This window comes from Psammomys obesus, unplaced genomic scaffold (assembly GCF_907164565.1).
Source record: "Psammomys obesus unplaced genomic scaffold, mPsaObe1.curated_primary_1811, whole genome shotgun sequence".
In the NCBI taxonomy this organism is placed as follows: domain Eukaryota; kingdom Metazoa; phylum Chordata; class Mammalia; order Rodentia; family Muridae; genus Psammomys; species Psammomys obesus.
The window spans coordinates 1,493,354-1,519,715 of record NW_026596039.1 but is presented as its reverse complement, the minus strand read 5'-3'; the positions used below and the strand labels follow the sequence as shown (position 1 = coordinate 1,519,715).

At 38.1% G+C, this 26,362-nt stretch overlaps 2 protein-coding genes and 1 pseudogene across 3 annotated transcripts in view; 1 reads left to right on the top strand and 2 right to left on the bottom strand.

Annotated features, from left to right (window-relative positions):
• Positions 1-7,939: 7,939 nt before the first annotated feature.
• On the bottom strand, positions 7,940-13,562 carry LOC129687476 (olfactory receptor 145-like). 2 transcript variants are annotated; one of them, XM_055621879.1, is made up of 2 exons: positions 13,549-13,562; positions 7,940-8,876 (listed from the first exon to the last, which is right to left on the bottom strand). In XM_055621879.1, exons 1-2 carry the CDS (start codon positions 13,560-13,562, stop codon positions 7,940-7,942), a joined length of 951 nt encoding a protein of 316 aa, XP_055477854.1. The 2 variants fall into 2 exon arrangements, with proteins under 2 accessions (XP_055477854.1, XP_055477855.1); XM_055621880.1 differs by lacking the exon at positions 13,549-13,562 and adding an exon at positions 10,808-10,821.
• A 5,662-nt stretch (positions 13,563-19,224) lies between these two features.
• On the bottom strand, positions 19,225-20,128 carry LOC129687532 (olfactory receptor 8B3-like; annotated as a pseudogene).
• Positions 20,129-22,580: 2,452 nt separating this feature from the next.
• LOC129687472 (olfactory receptor 145-like) overlaps positions 22,581-26,362 on the top strand; it is a 9,841-nt gene continuing 6,059 nt past the window's right edge. The window contains exon 1 of the mRNA XM_055621875.1: positions 22,581-22,591. Coding sequence (XP_055477850.1) covers positions 22,581-22,591 — 11 coding nt within the window. The remainder of the gene's footprint in view (positions 22,592-26,362) is intronic.

Here is a 26,362-nt window from a genome sequence, read left to right as displayed (position 1 = left end):
AACAACTCAAACAAGCTTTGTTGTCAGCACCAGCTCTTGGGCTACCCGATATAACCAAGCCTTTCCACTTGTTTGTGGATGAAAACAAAGGAGTGGCAAAAGGGATGCAGACACAAACATTAGGGCCTTGGAGAAGACCAATAGCATACGTGTCTAAGAAACTTGATCTGCTGGATAGCTACCATGCCTTCGAATCATTGCAGCAACTGCACTCCTGGTTAAGGACGCAGACAAATTGACACTGGGCCAATATCTGATTGTAACCCCCCCCATGCCATAGAAGGGATACTTAAACAACCACCTGATTGATGGTTGAGTAATGCCCGTATGACTCATTATCAGACTTTGTTAATTAATCCTGGTCAAGTCATTTTTCAGCCCCCTGCCTCCTTGAATCAAGCAACCCTCCTGCCGGACCCGGAATTGGAACAGCCTCTGCATCAATGTGAAGAAATTTTGGCTCGAGCACATGGCATTCGTGAGGACCTTAAGGATACACCCTTGCAAAATGCTGACCACACTTGGTTCACAGATGGAAGCAGCCTCATCCATGAGGGTCAGAGGAGGGCAAGTGCAGCATTAACAACTGAGACTGAGGTAATATGGGCTCAACCCTTCCTCCAGAAACATCTGCCAATGGGCTGAATTAATAGCCTTGACCCAAGCTCTGACTATGGGCAAAAGGCTGGCTATCAATGTATACACCGATAGTCGTTATGCCTTTGCCACTGCCCACCTACACGGGGCTATATATCAGGAGAGGGGACTCCTCACAGCAGAAGGAAAAACCATCAAAAATAAGGAGGAGATCCTTCAGCTCCTAAAAGCCTTATGGCTTCCCCAAAAGCTAGCCATTATTCATTGCCCTGGATATCAGAGAAATAATACTAAGATAGCAATGGGAAATAACCTTGCTGACAGAACAGCCAAAAGTGTTGCACTCCAGGAAAGAACTGATGTTTTGGCTGCTATACTACCAGAACCACCTGATTCAAACTTACCAAATGCACCCTGGTACACAAAAGAGGAGATCCAATGGGCAAGAAACCAGCCCATGAGTCAATGCTTAGAAGGATGGTGGCACTCATCTGAGGGTAAGTTGATCCTGCCAAACTCTCTAGCCAGAACAATCCTTAAAAAGATTCACAGAGTTACCCACATGGGATCTAAGAGAATGGCAGATGCTGTCCGGCAATCAAAAGTAACATTCCGGGATATACATAAGACTATAGATGACATTGTGACTAACTGCAAAGCTTGTCAACTGACTAATGCCACCAACCAATCACAACATCCAGGGACCGGTCTTCGAGTTAAGAGACCTGGGGCTTATTGGGAAGTTGATTTCACAGAAATCAAACCTGGAAAATATGGCTACAAATATCTGCTGGTGTTCGTGGATACCTTCTCAGGGTGGACTGAAGCCTTTCCCACCAAAGATGAGAATGCCCAGATTGTGGCAAAGAAGTTATTGGAGAATATTTTGCCCAGGTATGGCTTTCCTCACATGATAGGGTCAGATAATGGACCAGCATTTATGTTAAAGGTAAGTCAGAATGTGGCTAAGTTTATTGGGGCAGATTGGAAATTACATTGTGCATATAGGCCCCAAAGTTCAGGACAGGTAGAGAGGATGAATAGAACATTAAAGAGACCTTAACTAAATTGACCTTGGAGATTGGCGCTGACTGGGTGATGCTCCTCCCCTTTGCCCTCTATAGGGTCAGGAATTCCCCTTACCAGCTAGGTTTAACTCCCTTTGAGATTATGTATGGGATGCCAGCTCCTATAATACCCAACCTTAAGACTGATGCTATTGCTGAAATGGATGAAGATGATTTACTTTTTCGGGTCAAAGCCACCCGGTAGGCTCATAAACATGTTTGGGCTAAACTATGTGATCTTTATGAAGCAGACCCAGTACCAGAGCCGCACAAATTCTGGCCCGGAGATTGGGTATACGTGAAACAGTTTCGTCAGAATACACTGGAACCTAGATGGAAAGGACCCTACGTCATCTTATTGACCACTCCCACGGCTATCAAGGTTGACGGGATTGTGATTATCTGACTCCAGTGGCTCCAGAATGGAAGGTCTCCAAGGACAATGTCAACCCGATCAAGCTAAAGTTACAGTGCTCCTCCAATTAATAACTGTAACTTTAAGTCTTTTTCAGAATCAGGCAGCCCATAATCCACATCAACCCCTGAATTTAACTTGGAGTGTTATCCATACAGCTACAGGAGAAATTCTGAGTTCAACGTCTAAGATAGCACCTCGAGGAACCTGGCGGCCCAATCTCCAGTTTGACCTGTGCCAACTGGCTAAGGGGGATCAAGATATGGACACATGGATTACACATTAAAAAAAAAAACTGGTTTGTGCTGGTCCTAGTGAAGGTGGAGGCTGCTTCATGAGGCCATTCTCCTTCCCCAGAGAGCCAGGCTGTGGACACATGACATGAAGGATGACCTTGCGAGATACCCCCTTCTATGTGTGCCCTAGGGAAGGGAGATCAAAATACGGGGTTAGCACCTGTGGGGAAGCAGATAAATTTTTCTGTTCGAGCTGGGGGTGTGAATCCACAGGCACTGTGCCCTGGCGTCTCCTAGAGAATGACCTGATTTCAGTTTCAAGAATGGACCTAAGTGCTAATCCACTACTTAAAAAAAATGCCACACCCTGTTTTGTAATCCGGTACTAGTAAACTTCACTGACAAAGGTAAAACCTTCCACTCCTGGGACACTGGGAGAACCTGGGGTCTTAGGCTATACCAGTCCGGATATGATCATGGATTCATTTTTACAATTAAATTGCAAGTCACACCACCCAGTACCATTGACCACCCTGTGGCTATGGGATTTAATGATGTCCTAGCGCCTAGGCCGGCACCTCCAAAGCCAAATCCTACGATGGCTCCAGCCCCCGCAACCGCTAAGGCTCTGGTTAGTTCCACCTCAATAAGGCCCCCTTCAGACCCTGATGACCCCCTTTGGTCAATGATGCTGAATACTTTCCAGATTTTAAATGCATCTCAACCAGAACTTACTTCTTCCTGCTGGTTATGTTATGATGTTAGGCCCCCTTATTATGAGGGAATAGCACTCATTGATAGTTATATTATTGGGGAGGCTAAGGACTGTAGATGGCAGCAGAAAGGACACGCCCGAATGACTTTACAATCTATAAAAGGGCAAGGTGTCTGCCTAGGAAAAGTACCAGATCCTTTTCAAGAATTATGCAACAAAACTGAGAGAGTAACTGCCTCAGATGATAAATCCCTGATCCCTCCCCCTGAGGGATGGTGGGCCTGTGGATCAGGGCGGACTCCCTGTGTTAATGGCAAAAAATTGTCTGATCATAACGATTATTATGTTTTAGTTCAATTAGTGCCCCAGCTGATTTATCACTCACAAGAAGAGGTTCTTAGCCAATATGATGATAAAAAAGTACCCCAAAGAATAAAAAGAGAGTCAATCACTGCCACAACTTTAACTGTTCTATTGGAACTGATTGGCAGGTGCCAGGACAGGTATTTCATCTTTAGTGATGCAAAGTCAGTATTACAATGAGTTGAGGGAATCAATCGATGCAAATATTAAGCAATTTGAAAATTCAGTTACTCATTTACAGGAGTCATTATCCTCACTGGCTGAAGTGGTGTTACAGAATAGAAGAGGTCTAAACTTGTTATATTTACAGCAAGGAGGATTATGTGCAGCACTAGGGGAAGAATGTTGCTTCTATGTGGATCATTCAGGGGTAGTCAAAAACTCTATGGCTAAAATAAGAAAGGGACTAGAAGAAAGAAAAAAACAAAGAGAGGCAAGCCAAAGCTGGTTTGAAACTTGGTTTGATGCCTCCCCATAGCTTACTACTTTAATTTCCACCTTGCTAGGGCCCCTTCTTATTTTTTTTGCTTTTAATCACTGTTGGACCATGCATACTTAATAAATTATTGGGATCTATTAAACAAAGACTTGGAATTACACAATTAATGGTAATGAGGTCCCAATACCAACAGCTTGGAGATGACCTTGAACTGTAAGAGCCCAAGATTGGCCTCTTCAGTTACATGGAAAAGGAGAAATGAACAGTTAAATTAGCCAGATTATAACTAACTCCATTTTGAAATAAAGATTTTGACTGGGAACTGAATTCAGGTACCAGGAAATATCACAGAATGTACACCTGGCAGAAAACAAAGTTAACTCTCCTAGCAACAGCCTCCAGGAAATATAACAGAATAAATGCTTCATAGAAAAATAGAGACAAACTCCCTGGCAATAATCAATGGGAATTGGTTGAGAATCGGATGGGAAAATTCTCCCCAATGTTTCAGATATGGTTTAGAAAAATAGTCATTGTGATTATATGCCTTAGCCATTGTGATTGTGTGCCTCAGGAAAGGTCACCCTGCCCTGCTAAACTTTACCCAATTCTGTAATGCCAAGGCTTGTGCCCCCCTGCTTGCTGCCATGGAAACCCCTGCTCACAGACTTTCCCTTTAAAAATCCTGTTCACTCAGAACTCAGGGTTCCACTTCTCTACTGCTGCGCCAGTGAGATTTGGGTCCCGAGTTCGATAGCTCTCATAATAAAGCTCTCTTGCAATTGCAAAAAGTCATCTCCTGGTGGTCTCTGAGGGTCCCGTGAACCTGGCATAACACCCTCTCTCTCTCTTTCCCTCCCAATCCTCCCCTTCCTCCCTCATCTCCTCCCTACCCCCTTTCTAGTCCACTGAGAGGGGGGTCCTCCTCTCTTTCCATCTGGCCCTAGCAGGAAAGAAGGAAGAATTAGTGTAACCTAGAGGGGACAGGGAACCCCACAAGGACCAAAGAACATTTCTTTCTAGACAAAAATCTTATTACCTTATGGGAGGTTTATGATGCCATGTAGTGCCTCCAGGCCATAAATATGATCCAGCTTTCAGTCAAATGACAAGTTCTCAGAATCCCTCAGTGTAAACTCTTAATTGTACTAGATGCTGATTAGAAGGAAATACTCTAAGTACACCACCTCCAAGCTTGGGTAATACCTAATCAGGAGCATAATACTCCTTAGTATATGCCCTGAAGAATCATATACAATACAGAGTCCTTTGCACAACCACATTTATTGCAGCACAAGAGTCAAGAAATGGAACATACCGAGATGGCCACCATTGGATGAGTGGTATTTATAAACTCCGTGGAGGGTGTTAACCTGTAACAGTGAACACTGTGTTATCTCCAGGAAAATAAATAGAAATGGAAATCTTCAGATTAAATTATGCAAATGAGACTCCCAAAGACAAGTTTCCTATTTTTCTGTCATGTTCAGAATTCATACCTGAATGTACATGAAATGAAACTGAGAGAAATAGCATAAGGGAGAGAAAGAGAACTTACAGGTTAGGGGCAGAGAACCATATAATATAATGTAAAGAATAAGAAACACCAATACCATGTTTTCCCTTATTTGAAGAATCTAATATTAAATATATATGTCCATATATTGCTTTATAAAAATTCCATGACATCAAGGCTGATGAAGTATTTGTGGAACAATGTTGATTGACAGGAGGCAAGAGCAATGATATGCATTTATGAAAATTAAACAGTTTAAGTAATTATTTGTTTGCTAAATATGTAATACAAATAATAAATTAAAATTATGACTATGAATAAATGTAGTTATAAAGTTGAAAGTTCACTAGATTAGTTGCATTTGAACTATTAACTATAGACACAACCACAGCTTTCTTGAGTAGTTAGTCAAAATTTCCTTTTCTTGCTTAGCTTCTTTAGGTATAAAGATTTTAGTATGTTTATCCTATATCATATGTCTAATATCCACTTATAAGTCAGTATATACCACATGTGCATTCTGCTTCTGGGTTACCTCACTCAGGATGATCTTTTCTAGGTCCATCCACTTTCCCTCAAATTTCATGATTTCCTGTTTTTTTGGGGGTTTTGTTTTTGTTTTTGTTTTATTTCTTGGTTTTTAATAGCTAAGTAGTATTCCATTGTGCTGCTCAGATGTAGCCCATGGCAGCTCAGCCTCCAAGCAAGTTCTCTAGTAAAGGTAGCAGGGCTGTCTCTGACATGAACTCAGTGACCAGCTCTTTGATCACCTCCCTGTGGGGGAGTGCAGCCTTTCGAGGCCACAGAGGAAGACAAAGCAGCTAGTCCTGATGAGATCTGATAAACTAGGGTTAGATAGAAGGGGAGGAGGACCATCTTCAGTGGACTAAAGAAGGGACATAGGGAGAGAAGAGAGAGGAAAGGAGGGTGGAACTGGGAGGAGATGAGGGAGGGGTTCCAGCCAGGATACAAAGTGAATAAATTGTAATAAATAATTTTTAAAAAATGTCCTTCTCTGGGAGGAATCACTGTTCAATTAAGTATCTCCCAAAGAGCAATTGTAGCCATAGATAATATTCTTAGTTGACGGGGACCAACCTTGGCAATAGCCAGATCCTGAAGAGGAGCTAAGAAGTTGGTGAGGGAGGAGTGAGTAAGGCATGGAGGCTGCGGAAACCTTTATCCTGACTAGCTAGTGGTCAAACTGCTTCTATATTCAGAAAGCAGTAGACATGGATAAAGTCATGTTGTTCCAAAACATAGAGCATATCATTTTGTCCCCAGACACATGTTTTAACTTCCTCTTGGTCATAAATTTAATCATCACTGATAAACTGTAAGACAACAGAATTATCTTTTACAATCAATTTCCCTTCTCAACTGAGTAAACTCACTTTTAAGGATCTTGAGGCATATTTTTCCAAAGTATGACAGCTTATTTTCAGGCTGGTAGACTTTGCAGTTTCAAGGCCACTAGACAGAAAGAAAATCTCCAAGCTAGCCTGGGCATTGTTTAAAAAGTGCATTGTTAATAGAAACGATGAGTCCTTCCAATTCAGTGACTGTCATTTAAAAGGTTCTCTTCTGTATCTCATTGGAAGGGAACAATGTTCTTAGTTCATATTGATTATCACTAGGCAAATCATTAAAGATGATTTTCATGTATCAGATGTGCTGCAATAGGTTCTACTTGCAATGACCTTGAGGAGGCACCAGAACCATCTTTAATAACACACAGATGGAGAGTCTCTGTTTCTTGATATCACCAAGTGATAGCAGTCCTTCTGAGCTGGTGATTTTAATTTGCAAATCCCTTACTTGATGTCCCTCACAGGCACATTGCATGGCGGGAATAGGTTCTTATGCCCACTGTTATTCCCGGCAGCAGAGACTGTTCTGGGTAAGGCCCAGCGGTTGATCACAGAATAAGTTCTCTGGAGAATTTCAGCTGTTACTGTGAAGTTCACACAGCCCTCAAGATATCTTCATTTGGTTTTGCTATAAAAACCATGCCACAACCCACGGGGATGGGCATACTAAAAAGGTGGACAATAACAATGGATGTTGAAGACCTGGAGAAAGTAGAATATGTTACTATGGACACCTGTAATGAAACCATGTTATGAAAGTCTAGTACTACAGAAACAGAGTTACCTAGCAACTGAAAACTGTCATATCAAAATGACATACGACCATGGGCTTAAGAAAGGAAAACAAAGGTAAAGACAGACTATTTGACTCACCACTAAAAAGTAATAAATAACTGTACTTCCCAGTGATAGGCTGGCATTTATCATTTAAGTAATTTTTGTTAGGATTTGTCAGAACCATTAATATTTTTGAGAATGCAGTCCAATGGCAATGAAAGGGAAAATTTGTTTTTCTTACTGATGTTCTCAAATTGCTAAACACAGTAGGGAATAAAAGCTTTCCAATGGTACGTATAAAGAAAACCTACTGAAAATAAAACAAGTTACAAAGTCTCCATGGTAAAAAAAAAATACAATACAATGAAGAATGTAAGAAAATATATTAACCAATACACAGTAAATCTTGGAAGTATAACAGGTAAAAGAGACACCAAGTTCTGATTAAAACTTTCTTTTGGTTAGGGTTTTTTCCAGAGCAATTTTAACATCCTTGTTCCTAAGGCTATAAATTAATGGGTTCATCATGGGAACCACAATGTTATAAAAGACAGAAGATATTTTTCCCTGATCCATGGACCCTGCTGAGGAAGGTTTTAGATACATAAATGCACATGAGCCAAAGAACAGAGAAACAGCAATTATGTGGGAGCTACAGGTGCTGAAGGCTTTGGACCTGCCTGCAGTGGATCTTATTTTAAGGATGCTGGAGAGGATGAAGCCATAAGAGGTAAAGATGATGACAGTGGGCACAATGATGTCCTTTCCTGCTACAATGAACAGCGTTATCTCATTGACGTAGGTGCTGGTGCAGGAGAGCTGCATCAAAGGTCGAAGATCACAGAAGTAGTGGTTGATGGTGTTCCCATCACAGAAGGTCAGTCTCAGGATGCATCCAGTGTGGATCATGGCACCAGAAAACCCCATCAAATATGAACCAAGCATAAGATAGGAGCACTCCCTAGGAGACATGACAACATTATACAAGAGTGGATTACAAATGGCCACATAGCGATCATAGGCCATTGCTGTCAGTACATAACACTCAGAAATGACAAAAAAACAGAAGAAGTAGAATTGGGTCATACATCCCTCATAAGAAATAACATTCCTCTTTAGTATGAAGTTCATCAGCATTTTAGGTGTAATTGCTGAACAGTAACAAAGATCTATGCAGGACAAATTAAAGAGGAAAAAATACATGGGGTTGTGAAGGTGAGAATTCAGCACAATCAGCATGATCAAAGCCAAATTCCCCAATGTGGTCATCATGTACATCACCAGAAAGAGTAGGAACAAGGGTATTTGTAGGTCAGGCTGGTCTGTTAATCCCACCAAGATGAATTCAGTGACCAAGGAAGCATTTTCCAGAGTCATTCTTCTATAAAAGTATCTGCAGTAACAGCAACAACAAAAAGATGAAATTAGGTAACATAAAAGAACAAACCACCAAGGCTTCCCCTATATAAGTGAAGTATCTATTAGAAATAGAAATGTCTGAAATTGAGTAATTTGAAACCAAAGAGCCACATTTCATACCACATGGTTCAATGGCTTCATCTTCCACTTTAAACACTAAGTATATTATAGAATATCAACAACAGTGTATAAAAGCTGACTAAGGTACACAATACAACTATTCAAAAACTAGGGGAGAAGGGAAAGCAGGTTGTGTCAACTCAAGTTGCCCTTCCTGTCTTTTTTAGTTTTTCCTTGACTGAGCTTCTCTCCCTTAGTCTGAAAGAGGCTAGAGCATCATGCTACTGAACTTCATCTAAATTGGGCCCTTGCAGGATTGCTACATAAATAAAAGAACTTAATTCTAGGAGTAGTTAATGTAGTGGACTCTGTGTCCAATCTGATAGTTTAAAAGGGACTGGCAGATGTTGATGTATTAACTTCTTGTACAAGGAAACCAATAGCTTATTGGGTATGCTTCAAAATGTAGCAAGCTTGCACTGGGCAATAACGAGAGAACTAGTCACTAAATTGACTGTGAGTTAAAAGAGGTAGTGAGAATCCTGGAATTTTCTTTTTTAAAAGAAAAACACAGAAATATAAGAATATGTTTTCTTTTAATCCCAGGTGTGGGGATATGGTATGACTATGATTTGACTCTTGTTTTAGAAGAGGCAGAGTTTTGCCAGCTGCAGATAACTTCTATGATGGTGTGACATTTGGAATTCTGGGAATTTTTCAGAGGGTATATAAATGTTAGGGGCTCTGAGGGGTGAGATTGGGGGTTGTTGGCCGTTCAGGGGGTTGGTCATTCAGCTTGCAGTTTGTTAATAGTTTTGATTACAGAAAAAGAAAGAAAGAAAGAAAGAAAGAAAGAAAGAAAGAAAGAAAGAAAGAAAGAAAGAAAGAAAGAAAGAAGAAAGAAAGAGAGAGAGAAATTAGGTTCAAGGATCCCTGTCTCCCTCTCCTCCCTCTATTCTTCTTTCTCTCCTCTCCAGTGATAGGGGGTGACAACTGGGTGCTAAAGGTTTGGAAAAAGAAGAACCCACAAAGTAGCAAAGACCAAATACAAAAAGGATCACATTTAAATGCATTTTTGAGGTTCGGCTGAATCTATCTATCTTTCTCTCTGTCCGTCTTTCCCTCTGTCTTTCTTTCTTTCTGTCTGTCTGTATGCCTGTCTTTCTTTCTCTCTGTGTGTATATGCGCTTGTACGAGAGTGTGTGTGTGTTTGTGTGTATGCACATGCGCCCACAAGCTCATTTTCCTAGCATCTAATTCATACCAAATAAAGATGACAGAACAAACTGAAAAGCATACAGTTTGGGGAGATTATTGTGAACCACCTTGCAAGTAGTAATCTCCAGTTAGATGATCTTTGTCAAGCAAATAGGGGCCATGCAAATAAGCATCCTTAGGGTCTTGGAGCAGGTACTGGGGCTAGGATGCAACTTCTTCAAGTAGGCTGCAGCATTCCTGATGTTAAGTATTTGAGAGTCCCAGATTTTGCTGTAGAAATTCTCCTAGAAAGGACTATCTTCATTTTATGCTTTCTTAGTGGTGGCTTTCTTTCCAATTTAGACACCAGCCTTGTCACAACAAAACCCTTAAGTTCAAAAGTGAGATCTATCTCCTGAAATAGAACTTGTTGATTAAAACACCACAGGCAACTTCTGTTTTTGTTGCCCATACAAACATCTCCTGCTCAGTTTGCAGGACATTTCCCAGTGAATTTTGGTTAGATTTTATGACTGCACACATTGCGAAAGAAAGCAAGATCTCAGATGTTGGGTTTCAGTTCAAATGAAGTCTTTCTGTAAACACAATAAGCTCAAATCTAAAAATGGAACATACTTTTTGACCTCCATGAAATGTATAATCTAATGGTTTCCACACAAGCAGAAAAGAGGGTGTTGGTTACCAGAGAAAATGGGAGAAAAAAATCAAGATAAAAGGATAAAGGATGTCAAATGTCACTATAAAATGTGCTGAAAAGCAAAAGAATAGCTGTAAATACAAGACGTTTGCTTTAAACATACAAGGAGTCTATGCTAAAACATGAAATTCATTCATTCATTCAATTGGGAAAAATGCCTAGACGTGGAGATCAACATGTTAACGAAAATAATGCCTCAACGTCAACCTGGATTTGTTAAGAGGATATGTCTCATGGTCACCTTCTCACTACATGAATGCACATTAAAACAAAAGGAGGCTTAATTAGTGTCACTGTTGGGCATTTCACACTTAACACATGAATTAAAACAAATTTCTTATCTCACATTATCATTTTAGAGTTTAGAGATATTAAAGTGAAGGTGCCAAATAAAAAGTGAAATATTGGAACAGAATTCAAAACTTAAAAAACTTTCTTGCTTGCTTACCGGTTTTATTTACCCTGGTCTCCTGAAGAAGATTTAGATTTCCTTGATTCCAAGATGATAGAGCACAAAATTAATATCCCATACTCTTTGGAAGTCTTTCTGAAATACTAATCACAATTCATAAAACTTCTCCCTCACATTCCAAAGAATCACAGAGAAGCATGAAGGTTTTCTTTTTATTATGCTGGCCCCTGGGTGAGACACTAGAATATGTTACATAAATTTACTCCTATCCTACTGTGGGTTAGCCTGTGGGTAAGGAAGGGGTTTTCCCCAGTCTCTTCTCTGGATACAGGGCCCAGATTTAAAGAGGTAATGGGGTTAATGGAAGTGCATGCTAGACCATGGTGTGTGACTAGATCTTTAGGGACCAGTTCCCTATTCAGGTATGCCTTCTTCTTTAGGGAATACACTTCCTCCCTGCTTGGGCCAATACTGAACTCGGCATCTGCCAGCCACCTTCATCCCTTAAGGGAAATCTGCTGCTTTTCTTATTTTCTCTTAGCTTCCACATTCGTACATGGTAGTGTTCCACTGAGTCTACTTCCGTTATCATCTACAATCTCATTATTTTTATTTTCAAGGAAGTCACCTTTTGGAAAATATTTTGTCATAGTCATGTTTTGTTTTTACAGATCTCTAACAAACTCAGGAAGTAACCCATGCTAGGCATGCGCTCTACCACTGAGCAGTATTTCCAGACCTCCAAGACTCTAAAACCACATTTACTGCTCTGTGTGAAGTGGTGTACTCTTTTAATTCCACCACTCAAGAGTGAGTTCAAGGCTGGCCTATTTCTACATATTGAATGCCAGGAGAGCCAGGGCAACATAATAAGATATTTTCTCAAAACAAAAACAAACGAAATCACATTTAGAGTTGCAAATTTAATCTCATGCAAGTTTGGTTTCTTTTTCTTTGTGCTGTTGTTTTTTCTATTTTCAACATTTTTTTATATTGCTATAGGCTAACTTATAGAAAAATATCAAGGTAAAAAAAGAGAGGCATATACCCAAATGATCAGTAAATTAACAAACATTTTAAAATATGTAACATGCCAGCACAAGATGCAAATTAAAACCACTTTGAAATTGCATTTTATCCCACGACTATGATGGGATAATCAATGACAGCAAATGCTGATGAGGATGCGGAAAAAAGCTAACACTTATACATTATTGTGGCAGATAAACTGGTGCCGCCACTGTATAAATAAGCATGGGTTCTTCAAAAAGCAGGAATCCTAATTACCATGACTGAGCTACACTCTCCCTGAACACATATCCAGAGACTCTACATCCCACTAAAGAGATATGATCACATACACGTTGATCACTGCTTTATTCACAATAGCTAGAACGTGGAATTGGCTTGTATATAAATAAAATATTAATGGATAATAAGCTAATCACATAATTCTTATCCTTTAGTCTATTAGTAGATAACATTGTGTTATTGAATTTTATAGACCAGCTGTTTCTCACTTTATGTAATATTCTTATATAGATAATTTGGTCATGGTGAATGGCTTTTTAAATATGTTGTTAAATTGCTTATATTGAACTATCCTTTCATCGCTGAAATGAAGTACAATTTGTTATTGTGAATGATTTTTGGGATATGTCTTAGATTTTATATATCACAATTTTACTAACAATATTTTATACCATTTTATTAGCAAGATAGACACATAATTTTATTCCTTAATTGCTTTACCCAGTTTTAGAATTAGAATATTCTTTTGGATTTTCTACTTTACTGGACACAGGATTTTGCATTTCATGTACTTTAGATTTTCTACTTTACTGGACACAGGATTCTGAATTTCATCAGTCTATTGTAATGTTGCCATTTTTATTTTTAACGTTATTGGTGTGTGCTTTCTCTTTCTTTTGGTTATCATGGATAGGAATAGACACTTTTGATTGTCTTTAAATAACCTTCACCTTGTTTCATTGCTTTTTTTTATTTCTATTTTTATTTCCATTATTTCTATATCTGCTTTAATATTTCTTATTTCTTTCCAATTTCATATTCGGGGTTTAATTTATTTTTATTTTTCTAATGTCTTAAAACATGACTCTTTGATCACCTCCCCATTAATGGGGGAGCAGCCTTACCAGGCCACAGAGGAAGACATTGCAGCCAGTCCTGATGAGACATGATAGGCTAGGGTCATGAACGGGAGGAGGACCTTCCCTATCAGTGGACTTAGAGAGGGGCATGGGAGGAAATGAGAGAGAGAGGGTGGGATTGGGAGGGGTCTATAGTTGAGATACAAAGTGAATTAACTGTAATTAATATAAAACATAAAAATCTAAAAAACATTCTATTAAGCTATATATTAAGTTATATTTTCAAGTTTTCTCTACCTTTCATAATAAAATTATTTTAGCTTTTAGCTTCTATGATCTTAGAACCATTTTCTTTGTGTCCACAAGGTCTAGTATGTTAGGTTTTTATTTCATTCTAATCTATGAATATTTTATTTTTTTCCTGATATGTTTTATAGAACATTCATGATTAAAAAATGTACTGTTCGGTCTCTATGATTTAATATATTTTCTTTTTTTAAATTAAAACTTTTTAATTTTTATTTTTATTAATTACAATTTATTCACCTTGTATCCCCCCTATAGTTCCCTCCTTCCTCCCCTACCAATTCCATCCTCTTTCCCCCTTCTCTACCATGCCCCTCCCCCAGTCCACAGATAGGAGAGGTCTTCCTCCCCTTCCTCCTGATCCTAGTCTATCATTCTCATCAGGACTGGCTGCATTGTCTTCCTCTGTGGCCTAGTAAGGCCTAGTAAGGTGATCAAAGAGCAGGAAATCAGTTCATGTCAGCGAAGGTCCCTGTTCCCATTACTATGGAACCCAGTTGGACCCTGAACTGCCATGGGCTACATCTTTGCAGGGGTTCTAGGTTATCTCCATGAATGGTCCTTGGTTGAAGTCTCAATCTCAGAAAAGACCCCTGTACCTAGATATTTTGTTTCTGTTGTTCTCCTTGTGGAGCTCCTGTCCTCTCCGGTTCTTACTATTTCCCACTTATTTCATAAGATTCCCTGCACTCTACCCAAAGGTTGGCCATAAGTCTCAGCATATGCTTTGATACCCAGCAGGGTAGAGCCTTTCAGAGGCCCTCTGTGGCAGGCTCCTGTCCTGTTCCCTGTATATTTTCTTACTCTTGATTTCAGTTTTTATCTATTGTAATCAGAAATACCACAAGAAACCACTTCAGTTTTTTGTTTGTTTGCTACTACTGAAACTTTATGTTTTAAAATGTGGTCTACTTTTAAAAAGTTCCATGGTCTGCTGAGAGTGTATACTTTTTAGTTTTTACACAAATGTCCATTTGATATCTGCTAATATTTTTGACTTAGGGTGTCATTTAATTTTGATGCTTGTTTTGCCTGGATACCCCACATGCTGTTAGAAATGGGGTGCTGAAACTATCCAGTATTATTGGCTGAAGGTCAGTGTGTCTCATGAATTTGGGTGTGCTAATGCTTGATGAAATTATATTTAAAAATATAATATCCTCTAAATTGATGACTGTCTTCAGTATGAATTGATATTTTTTATCCCTCTGAATAATCTTTTATTGAAATCCTTTTTGTTGTTGCTGTTGTTGTTGTCAAGACAGGGTTTCTCTGTGTAGCTTTGACAATCCTGGACTCACTTTGTAGACCAGGCTGGCCTCGAACTCACAAAGATCCACCTGCCTCTGCCTTCCTGAGTGCTGGGATTTGAAACTCATTTTTTCTATTAAATTTTTATTTTTTGTATTAATTACAGTTTATTCACTTTGTATCCCAGCTGTAGCCCTTTCTCTCCTCCCCTTCCAACCCTCCCCTCCCCTCCTCAACTTCTCCTGTGCCCCTCCCCAAGTCCACGGATAGGGGAGGTCCTCTTCCCCTTCTACCTGACCCTAGCTTATCCAATCTCATCCAAACTGGCTGTATTGTCGTCCTCTGTGGCTTGGCAAGGCTGCTCTCTATCCAGGGGAGACGCTTAAAGAACTAGCCACTGAGTTGAGGTCAGAGACAGTCCCTGTTCCCTTTACTAGGAAACACACTTGGATAGTGAGCTGCCATGGGCTACATCTAAGCAAGGGTTCTAGGTTATACCCATGAATGGTCCTTGGTTGGAGTATCAGCCTCAGAAAAGACACCTGTGCCCAGATATTTTGGTTCTGTTACCATGCTTGTGGAGCTCCTGTCTTCTCCAGGTTTTACTATCTCCCCCTTCTTTCCTAAGATTCCCTGCACTCTGCCCAAAGTTTGGTTATGAGTCTCATTATCTGCTTTTACACAAGGCTGGGTAGAGTCTTTCAGAGGGCCTAGGTAGTGGGCTCCTATCCTGTTTCCTGTTTCCTCCTTCTTCCAAAGTCCTTCCCGTTTGCCTTTCTGAGTGAGGATTGATCATCTTAGGATTGGTCCTCCTTCTAGCTCACCTTCTTTAGGTGTAGAGATTTTTGTAGGTTTATCCTATATTATATGTCTAGTATTCACTTATAAGTGAGTATATACCATGTGTGCCTTTCTGTTTCTAGGATACCTCACTCAGGATGATCTTTTCTAGATCCCACCATTTGCCTGCAAATGTCATGATTTCCTTGTTTTTTGATTGCTGAGTAATATTCCATTGTGTAAATGTACCACAATTTCTATATCCATTCCTTCATTGAGGGACGTCTGGGTTGTTTCCAGGTTCTGGCTATTACAAATAAAGCTGCTATGCACATGGATGAACAAATATCCTTGTTGTGTACTTGAGCATATTTCGGTTATATGTGTAAGAGTGGTATAGCTGGATCTTGAGGAAGAGCTATTCCTAATTGAGAAAGTGCCAGATTGATTTCCAAAGTCTTGTAAAAGTTTACATTCCCACCAGCAGTGGAGGAGGGTTCCCCTTTCTCCACATCTTTTCCAGCATGTATTGTCACTTGAGTTTTTGATCTTGGCCATTCTGATGGGTGTAAGGTGAAATCTCAGGGTCGTTTTGATTTTCATCTCCCTGATGATTAAGGACATTGAACATTTCTTTGTTTCTCTGACATTCTATAATCCTCTACAGAGAATTCACTGTTTAGCTCCGTACCCCATTTTTAATTGAATTAGTTGATTTGTTGCTTTTTAACTTCTTGAGTTCTTTATATATTCTGGATATAAGCCCTCTGTCAGATATAGGGTTGGTGAAGATCCTTTCCCAGTCTGTAGGCTGTCATTTTGGTCAGATGACAGTGTCCTTTGCTTTTCAGTTTCATGAGGTCCCATTTATTGATTGTTGCTCTTAGAGCCTGTGCTGTTGGTGTTCTGTTCAGGAAGTTGTCTCCTGTGCCATTGAGTTTTAGGTTGTTCCCCACTTTTTCTTCTAACCAATTTAGTGTGTCTGGTATTATGTTGAGGTCTTTGATCCACTTGGACTTTAGGTCTCTGCAGAGTGATAAATATGGATCTACTTGCATGTTTCTAAATGTAGACATCCAGTTAGACCATTTTAAAGACATCAGTACTGGTAAACGAGTTTGCTCTTTAGTTGTATTTTTTGGAATTTATATTTCTAGACTATCACTCAAGGCTGTTTTTGTCTTTGCCATTAATGTGCATTTCTTGAGAGCAAGTAAAAGACACAATCTATTTTAAAACCAAGTGAATTAGCACATGTCTATAATTACAGAATTGAGATTGCCACATTCATACTTATTTTTGAAAATTATATTTTAATTGCTACCATTTCCTGTTTTATAAGGTTTGGCACATTCTTTATTCCTACTTGCTTAATTGTTCTAATGCAGTTTATTATTTTCTTTAGTTTCATGCCTGTTTATCTTTCTCTTCAGTATAATAAAAACACCAAAATAGTAAATATTAATGTAGTACAAAGCTGTTTATTGTTTATGATTACTTATTATCAGCACAATCATCTTTTGATTTGTTTTCTCCAAAAACAAATCAACCTCCCATTCTAGAAAGGAAATACAATAATTTGGTTTTGAGCACAAAATTTCTTTCAAATTACTTGATTTATTCATGTTCAGATGTTTTTTGTTTTTGTTTTTTTTTTCTCATTTTTAAAATTTTATTTTATTAATTACACTTTATTCACTTTGTATCCCCCATAAGCCCCTCCCTCCCCTCCTCCCGGTCCCACCCTCCCTCCCCCTTCTTCAGGCACGCCCCTCCCCAAGTCCACTGATAGGGGAGGTCCTCCTCTCCTTTCTTCTGATCTTAGTCTATCATGCTCAGATGTTTAAGTGTTCCCCACTGAAATAAGAGGCTTTGGTGACTATACATCTACACTGATCCATTATATAAAAGTCCAGATATCAGAAAAATATTAATTGCCCCCAGATAGTCTTATCTTCAGAAATTAATATTTCTTTATTAGTAATAGCCTAAACCTAGCCTACTAAGGGAAATCTAGAAGTTTCTAAATATTTGAGGTTTTTTTCCTTTGGATATATATCATGATGGAATGATTTTTTTATTTTTCTAATTTTCCAAATTTCTAACTTGAGTTTCAGTTATCATTCTTCCTTAATTTTAATTCATTCATTAATTAACAAATTAATTTATTGTGGCATATGCATACCATAGTACATGTGTGGAAGTCAGAGATTCCTTCAGGGATCAGTTTTTTCCTTCCATCCTGTGGGTTCTAGGGATTGAACACAGGACATCAGTCTTGGCAGGTGCCTTTATCTGATGCACCATCTCACACAACCACTATTTTTTTTTCAAATTCTACCCAAATGTAGCCACTCTCTTTTCACATCCAAACATCTTTATCTTGTGACCATAGCAAACTGTAGACTTTCTCAAAACTTTGAAAGTGGAAGAAAATACAGAGAATAAACATGTGTTTAGATTAAAATGAAACTTGTAAACCCCATTAGAGAGGGAACTCACATATTTTGGTTTTGTGTCCCAGCATGAAGGTATGTGTTAAGCTTTTTTCTTTCCTATGCTGATTTTCTTAAATATCAAATGCCTGAAAACATTACAAATTCAAATATTTGATTGTTTTTGTACAAAATCTGGCTTTTTCAGCCAATAACCTTCAACTACCTTAAATCAAAACAAAAAGAGCCTTTAAAATATTTTCTGTTGTAAAACAAATCAACATTTATCCTGATAAATGTGTTGACCATGTTAAAAAAAAAAAAGAGGCTGTCACTTTCATAAAAGAATGATTGTTTTATTTTATTTTTTGCCTTCACTGAAACAAAACTAGTAAATGTTGTGTGTCCAAAGTTAAAAAAGGGCATCCTTTTACTTGAGACTTTATTAAAATAATTGTGACACTTTATTTATCAACCCTTGCTGCAAATTAGTATTCTATTTGTGATATATATATGCATATATGATGCAATCTAGTGAGAGTTTTGGTACAATAATGAATATTTAAAAATACAACAAAGAATCTCAATGTTTACAACACCAAGACAGGTTGTATTTGATGGTCTTTGTGGAACTTTGTCTGTACCTAAGATATTCATTTATGAAGTTCAATGATGGGAATTAAAGGTAGACATAGTCTCATTTGTGAATTCAATAGAATGTAATAAAAAGAATCACACACCCTTTTCCTTAGAAATATTTTATCTTAGCATTTGATCAATTAATAAAGAATTTATCTTTCCTAAAAGAAAAAATATCAATAATGATTATAAAAAAATCAATTAATTAAATGTTTTTAATGATAAAATATGTAGTAAATGATAAGAGGAAAAAGGTAGCTATTGTTAACAAAATCTGCAAATTAATTCAGAATATACTTAATAATTACACAACAAAATATGAAAACATTTCTTCTTCTAATATTTTAGTAAAAATTTATAAATTTCCACATAACTACAGGTAACTAGACATGCTGTTTCTATCATAATTTCAACTTGTGCAGGGTTTTCCTCAGGGCAACTTTAACATCTTTGTTCCTCAAGCTGTAGATTAACGGGTTCATCATGGGGACCACATTGGTATAAAAGACAGAAGAGATTTTTCCCTCATCCATTGACCCAGCTGAGGAGGGTTCAGATACATAAATGCACCCGATCCAAAGAACAGAGAAACAGCAATGATGTGAGAGCTGCATTGGAGCTGATGTGGAAGATGCTGGAGAGAATGAAACCATAAGAGATGAAGATGGTGATGCTGGGCACAGTGATGTTGATGCCAACCACGATAAAAACCTCCAGCTCATTGACATAGGTGCTGGTGCATGAGAGCTGCATCACAGGGAGGATGTCACAGAAGTAGTGGTTGATGGTGTTTGCATCACAGAAAGACAGTTTCAGCATGAAGCCTGTGTGAGCCATGGCACCGGAAAATGCCATCAAGTATGAACCGAGCACTAGGTAGGAACATATTTTAGGGGACATAACAATGTTATATAAGAGTGGATTACAGATGGCCACATAGCGATCATAGGCCATTGACATTAACACATAACACTCGGAAATAACGAAAAATGAGTAAAAATAAAGTTGGGTCATACAGCCCATATAAGAGATAATATTCTTATTTAACATGAAGTTCAATAACATTTTGGGTGTAAACACTGAAGAATAACAGAGATCTATTAAAGACAAGTTAAAGAGAAAAAAGTACATGGGAGTATGAAGGTGTGAATTCAGTCCGATTAGAATTATCAAACCCAAATTCCCCATCATAGTTACCATATACATTAAAAGAAACAGGAAGAACAGAGGCAGCTGAAGATTGGGCTGGTCTGTTAAGCCAATCAGGATGAATTCAGTCACAAAAGTCCTATTTCCAAAAGCCATTTTTTTTTTCTATTGGAATCTGTGGGCACAGGACAATGTGTTACATTATAAAGCAGCTTAACTCTTCCCATATATAATCTCTTGCCACCAATACATATTCACAGGAAAATTTCAAGTCTACCTCAGTTTCAAACTGTAGAATCTACCTTTCTCATGACCATGAGTGGCATAGAATCTCCCCAGTTTGATAATACGGTTCTACTCAGTGTTATTCAGCTACTTAATGAATGAAGGCTGTGTCAATTCATGAAATATAACTGCTCACAAACCAAGGTATAAGGAAGGTGGAAGTGGGAAGACATGATTTTTATCTTATTATTTCTTCCTTGACTTTATTTACTTGCTTTCTGGGGAAAAAATAGCAATGGAATATTTAATCAGTGCTGATCTCTATTCAGATTAGACAGTGGTAGAACAAGAATCAAAACTTTTCCATGCATAAGAAAGGATTCTGCCTATAGTCAAAGTTCCTAAGTACTGTATGCCACAGAATCAAATTTCTTTTTTTTTTTTTTTTTTTGGAGGGATGGTAGATATTTATTAACTTCCATAAAAGTAAGGAAGTTGGAAGATGACTGCCACATTTTACAAAGGGTTTCACTTGTCAGAACAGTTTAGGGAATGTGTAACAGTCGGAGTCAGAATCAAGTTAAATTTCTTTAGAATTACTTCTGTTCTCTATTGGGGACTCTTAAACATTTTTGCTCAAGGGCCACTAGGCAATGCTCAAATCACTGCACTGTAGCTAAGTTTATCCTTCACATTTTTTTTTATTAATTATACTTTATTCATTTTGTATCCCCCCATAAGCCCCTCCCTCCTCCCCTGCCGATCCCACCCTTCACAGGTGTAGCCCATGGCAGTTCAGTGTCCAAGTGGGTTACATAGTAATGGGAAGAGGGACTGCCTCTGACATAATCTGATTGGCCTGCTTGTTGATCACTTCCCCCTGAGGGGGGAGCAGCCTTACCAGGCCACAGTAGAGGACAATGCAGCCACTTTTGATGAGAACTGATAGACTAAGATCAGAAAGAAGAGGAGAACCTCCCCTATCAGTGGACTTGGGGAGTGGCATGCATGCAGAATCAAATTTCTAAATCTACTTTTAAAATTTCTGTACTTAACACAAATAAATAAATACAATTCCATAAATGGAGAAGGAATTTATTTATACTGTATTTCTAAACTATCTCTATTTTCTATCTGGAATATATTTATGTCAGCTTTATTTACATCACAGGGTTTAATAAATGGGGAAGATATCAACCTGTCTTATATTCCTAAACCTCCATCATAAACAAAGTCATTAAGGTACATAGAATACATAAACTCACCCTTGTTGAGCCAGAAAACATTGGTGTTTCTTCATTCTTGCTTGAAGTGAAAATTTCAGGATTTGTGTTTTATGGAGTTTTTGCTGTTGTTACTAAGACTTCGTTACCAAAGTGCCTCAAAAATATTTAGGAAGTGTAGGTTACATTTTCTGATTAAGATTTTTCATTACTTATTCATAACATAGAAAGTCTTCACATTGGTCTATTTGCACCTTTATAATATGGAGAAGGCTCAGTGTGAGTATAATAATATTAATATAACATAGAAGGTTTTAAACAAAATGAAAGCTTGTTTGTTCTCTTCCCTTGAGAACAGACCTTCAGTATAAGAAGGGAGTAAAAGGATTTTATTTATACCGTGGACCAAGATCTAACCTTAATCCCTAAGGAACTCGCAATTTCACTGAAGTTTTTTATTCACCCTTGGGTTTATACAACTCCCAGACAAGCCCCAAAACAAAATCCCATCTCCCTATTGTAGTCACAACCGAATGGAAATATTATCTCATTTCCTCCCACATCCTAAATAGAAATAATCCAAGTGTTCTCATTTTATATTTCCTATTTCCTTTGTCTGAAACAGTTCAATAATTGGAGCAGCTCAGTTCAATAGCCTCTCATAAAATATTTTATTTTATAAAATTTCACTCTTCCAAAGCTTGTACTTTTACAATAATTAGAATTTGCACCCTAAGGGTCCTTCTAAGAATTCAATATAATTAATTCTACCAACTAAACTTCCTCTGTTTTATGTTCATCATTTGTAAAGTAGTGATTTTGACTAGGAACACATATCAGGTTGTGTTGAAACTAAATTAAATATTGTAAGTAAACTGGTAACCCATAATGTATTGTATTACTCTTGGTTGCCCACCGGATGGAAACAACAGATTTCTGAAAAACATCTTTTGGCTGCAGGACATAGAGAAATCAATCTTGAAAGGAACAAGAAACTTTCTCTCTCTCTCTCTGTACTGGCTAGTATTCATAGTATGGGCAATCCCTATGCAGGATGGTAGGTATAAAAAGATACAAAGACATTAATGATATTATCTACTGATGGACCCTGCATACTGCAACGTGAATCTGCAAGGCAAGATGTCCCCACTGGTGCTATAATGAAAATACTGTCTAGGGTCAGGTGGAAGGTGTGGGAGACTTCCTCCATCAGCAGACTGGGGGAGGGGCTTGGAAGGAGAGGAGGGAGGAGGGTGGAAGGGAGGGGATAAGGGGGCTACAGCTCAAAAATAAATAAATTGTAATAATAAATAAAAATAAAATGCAAAAATGAAAAGAGTATAATCAACTGTTCACTTTATTGGATTCCTGTTTCACAGGAAGGATATTTTAGCTCTTACTGTAAACATAGCCAAACTCATGGGTAGGATGCCTCGAATATTGGAAACATACTGTTAGTGTTTTTATTAAATGGTCATGTTTTCAAATGGATTTCTAAATATTCATATTATATCTATAGATCTATATTATTCTCATATTTGGTCAGAGAAGCTTCATATTGCAAAGAGCACTAATGCAGAGATGGGGCCATAACAACAGACAGTGAGGAAATCCAAGGAATCATTAGGTCCTATACCAAAAGCTAATTGCTACAAAATTTGAAAATCTGAATGAAATGGATGATTGTGTTGATAGATTTCATTTAACAAAGTTGAATCAAGATCAGGAAATAAATTAAATAGTCCTATACACCCCAAGAAAATAGAAGTTGTCATCAAAAGTCTCCCATCCACAAAAAAACCAGGACCAGATGGTTTCAGTGCAGAATTCTATCAGATTTTCAAAGAAGAGCTAACACCAATACTCATCAAACTATTTCACACTATAGAAACAGAAGGAACATTACCAAACTCATTTTATGAGGCTACAGTCACCTTGATACCTAAACCACACAAACACCCAGCAAAGAAAGAGAATTTCAGACCAGTCTTCCTTATGAATATTGATGCAAAAATACTGAATGAAATACTCACAAACAAATTTCAAGAACATGTCAAAGATATCATCCACTATGACCAAGTCGGATAAAAAAGCATTTGAATATCCAACACCCTTCGTGTTTAAGTCTTGGAGAGAACAGGAATACCTGATAGGCTAGGGTCAGACAGTAGGGGATGAGGACTTACCCTCTCAGTGGACTAGGAAAGAAGGCTAGGGGAAGAAGAGGAATGGAGGGTGGGATCAGGAGGAAATGAGGGAGGGGGCTACAACACAGATACAAAGTGAATGAATTGTAAATAATGATGATGACATAAAAAGAGAAATTAACCACCTTGAAGACCAGCTTCAGTGAGAGTCACTTTAGCTAGTACTAATTGGGGTATTGTTCTTGCTCACCAACCTCAACAATTCCCTGGCTTTACTACTAAGAGTGTACTTTCCTGAACTTCGAATTGTTTTCTAAGATTTTTACATCAGAGACACTAGCAAAAGCACTTTACCTACTCTTGCGGAACAATCTATTTTTCCAATTCTTTCTAAGGGTAGTGGCCATTGCTAACAATCTACACCTGTAGGTTCTTTTGAAGGATAGTGGTTAAGTCATTAATCTGCTCTAGCAACATGCCTGAAGGAGAACAAGCATTGTTATTTGTAAGTGCCAGATATACTGCCCAGTCAGGGCCTGGAGCCTCCTTAGAGTTTTCCCACAATTCATATAGTATGAGGGCTGTGGTGACCATAGGGCACCAGCAGTGCTGTGCTTCATAACAGCATGACGTCCTCAGGACACATAGTTCTTGGCGCTGTGCCACACCAGGACACACCGTCAAGGCTTTGCTAACTAGTGGATCACGTTCCTTGAGTTCTACAGCTGTTTTGCTGCTGCTCATTCAGACAAGTAGCCCTCCTCTGCGAAAAAGATGAACAAGCTGAGAAAGAATTTAGGAAAATAATACCCTTCACAATAGCTGCAAAAAAAAAAAAAAAAAAAATATATATATATATATATATATATATATATATATATATATATATATATATATATATATCTTGGAGTTAACTATAACCAAGCAAGTGAAAGACTTGTATATTAAACACACACACAAAACAAACAAACAAACAAACAAAACTCTGAAGAAAGAAATATCAGACGATGGAAAGCTCTCCCGTGGTCATGGATTGGTAGGATCAACTCAGTAAAAATGGCCATCTTACCAAAAGCAATCCACAGATTCAATGCAATTCCCATCAAAATACCAACAATTCTTTACAGACCTTGAAAGTACAATTCTCAACTTCATATGGAGAAACAAAACACCCAGAATAGCTGAAACAATCCTGTACAATAAAAAATCTTCTGGAAGTATCTCTATCCCTGACCTCAAGCTGTACTATAAAGCAACAGTAATAAAATGAGATGGTCCTGGAAGAGAAACAGACTGGTGCATCAGTGGAATTGAATCAAAGACCCAAAAATAGACCAACATGCCTACGGATACAGGATTTTTGACAAAAAAGCCAAAATCATACAATAGAAAAAAGATAGCACCTTCAACAAATGGTTCTGGTCTGAATAGATGTCTACATGTAGAAAAAGCAAATAGATTCATATTTATTACCCTGCACTAAATTAAATTCCAAGTGGATCAAAGACCTCAACATAAAACCAGACACATTAAATTGGTTAGAAGAAAAAGTGGTGAAGAGCCTTGAACTCATTGGCACAAGATACAACTTCCTGAACAGAACAACAACAGCACAGGTTCTAAGAGCAACAATCAATAAATGGGACCTCATGAAACTGAAAAGCTTCTGTAAAGCAAAGGACACTGTCATCAGAACAAAACAACTGCCTACAGATTGGGAAAGGATCTTCACCAACCCTATATATGACAGAGAAATAATATCCAGTATATATAAAGAACTGAAGAAGTTAAACAGCAACATATCAAGTAATCCAATTTAAAAATGGAGTACAGAGCTAAACAGAGAATTCTCAATAGAGGAATGCCGAATGGCAGAAAAACACTTAAAGAAATGTTCAACGTCTTTAGTCATAAGGGAAATGCAAATCAAAACGACCCTAAGATTTCACCTTATACCCATCAGAAAGCAAAGGACACTGTCAACAGAATAAAAGGATAGCCTGCAGACTGGGGAAAGATCTTTACCAACCCCACATCCTGTTGTAACCTGCTTAAACTGTGCAGCTCCTCTGTTGAGACCTACTTTATTCCTTAGCATAAGTGTGGCTCCTCTGTTAATACCTGCTGTAGCCTTTAGCATATCAGAAGCCATTCTGCCTTCAAGTCTCCATTTTGATTATGTCTCTATGGTTTCATTTCTCAAACTCTGAATACTTTCTTAAACGGACACTCTATGAAGTAAGTCTCCCAACTGCAGAACCAGTCAAATTAAAGGTCAGTTAGAAATGCTTTGTTGTTCTGAGTGAGGATTGATCATCTTACCCAGTGTCCTCCTTCTTGCTCAGCTTCTTTAGGTGTATAGATTTTAGTATGTTTATTCTGTATTATATGTCTAATAACCACTTATAAATGGGTACATACCATGTGTGTCTTTCTGCTTCTGAGATACCTCATTCTGGATGATCTTTTCTAGTTCCCACCATTTGCCTGCAAATTTCATGATTTACTTATTTTTAATTGCTGAGTAGTATTCCACTGTGTAAATGTACCACATTTTCTGCCCCTATCAATGGACTTGGGGAGGGGCATGGGTGGTGATGAGGGAGAGAGGGTGGGATTGGGAGGGTTAAGGGAGGGGGCTACACCGGGGATACAAAGTGAATAAACTGTAATTTATAAAATAAACAAATCACATTTAAACATGCTAAAAGAAAGGAAGGAAGGAAGGAAGGAAGGAAGGAAGGAAGGAAGAAAGAAAGAAAGAAAGAAAGAAAGAAAGAAAGAAAGAAAGAAAG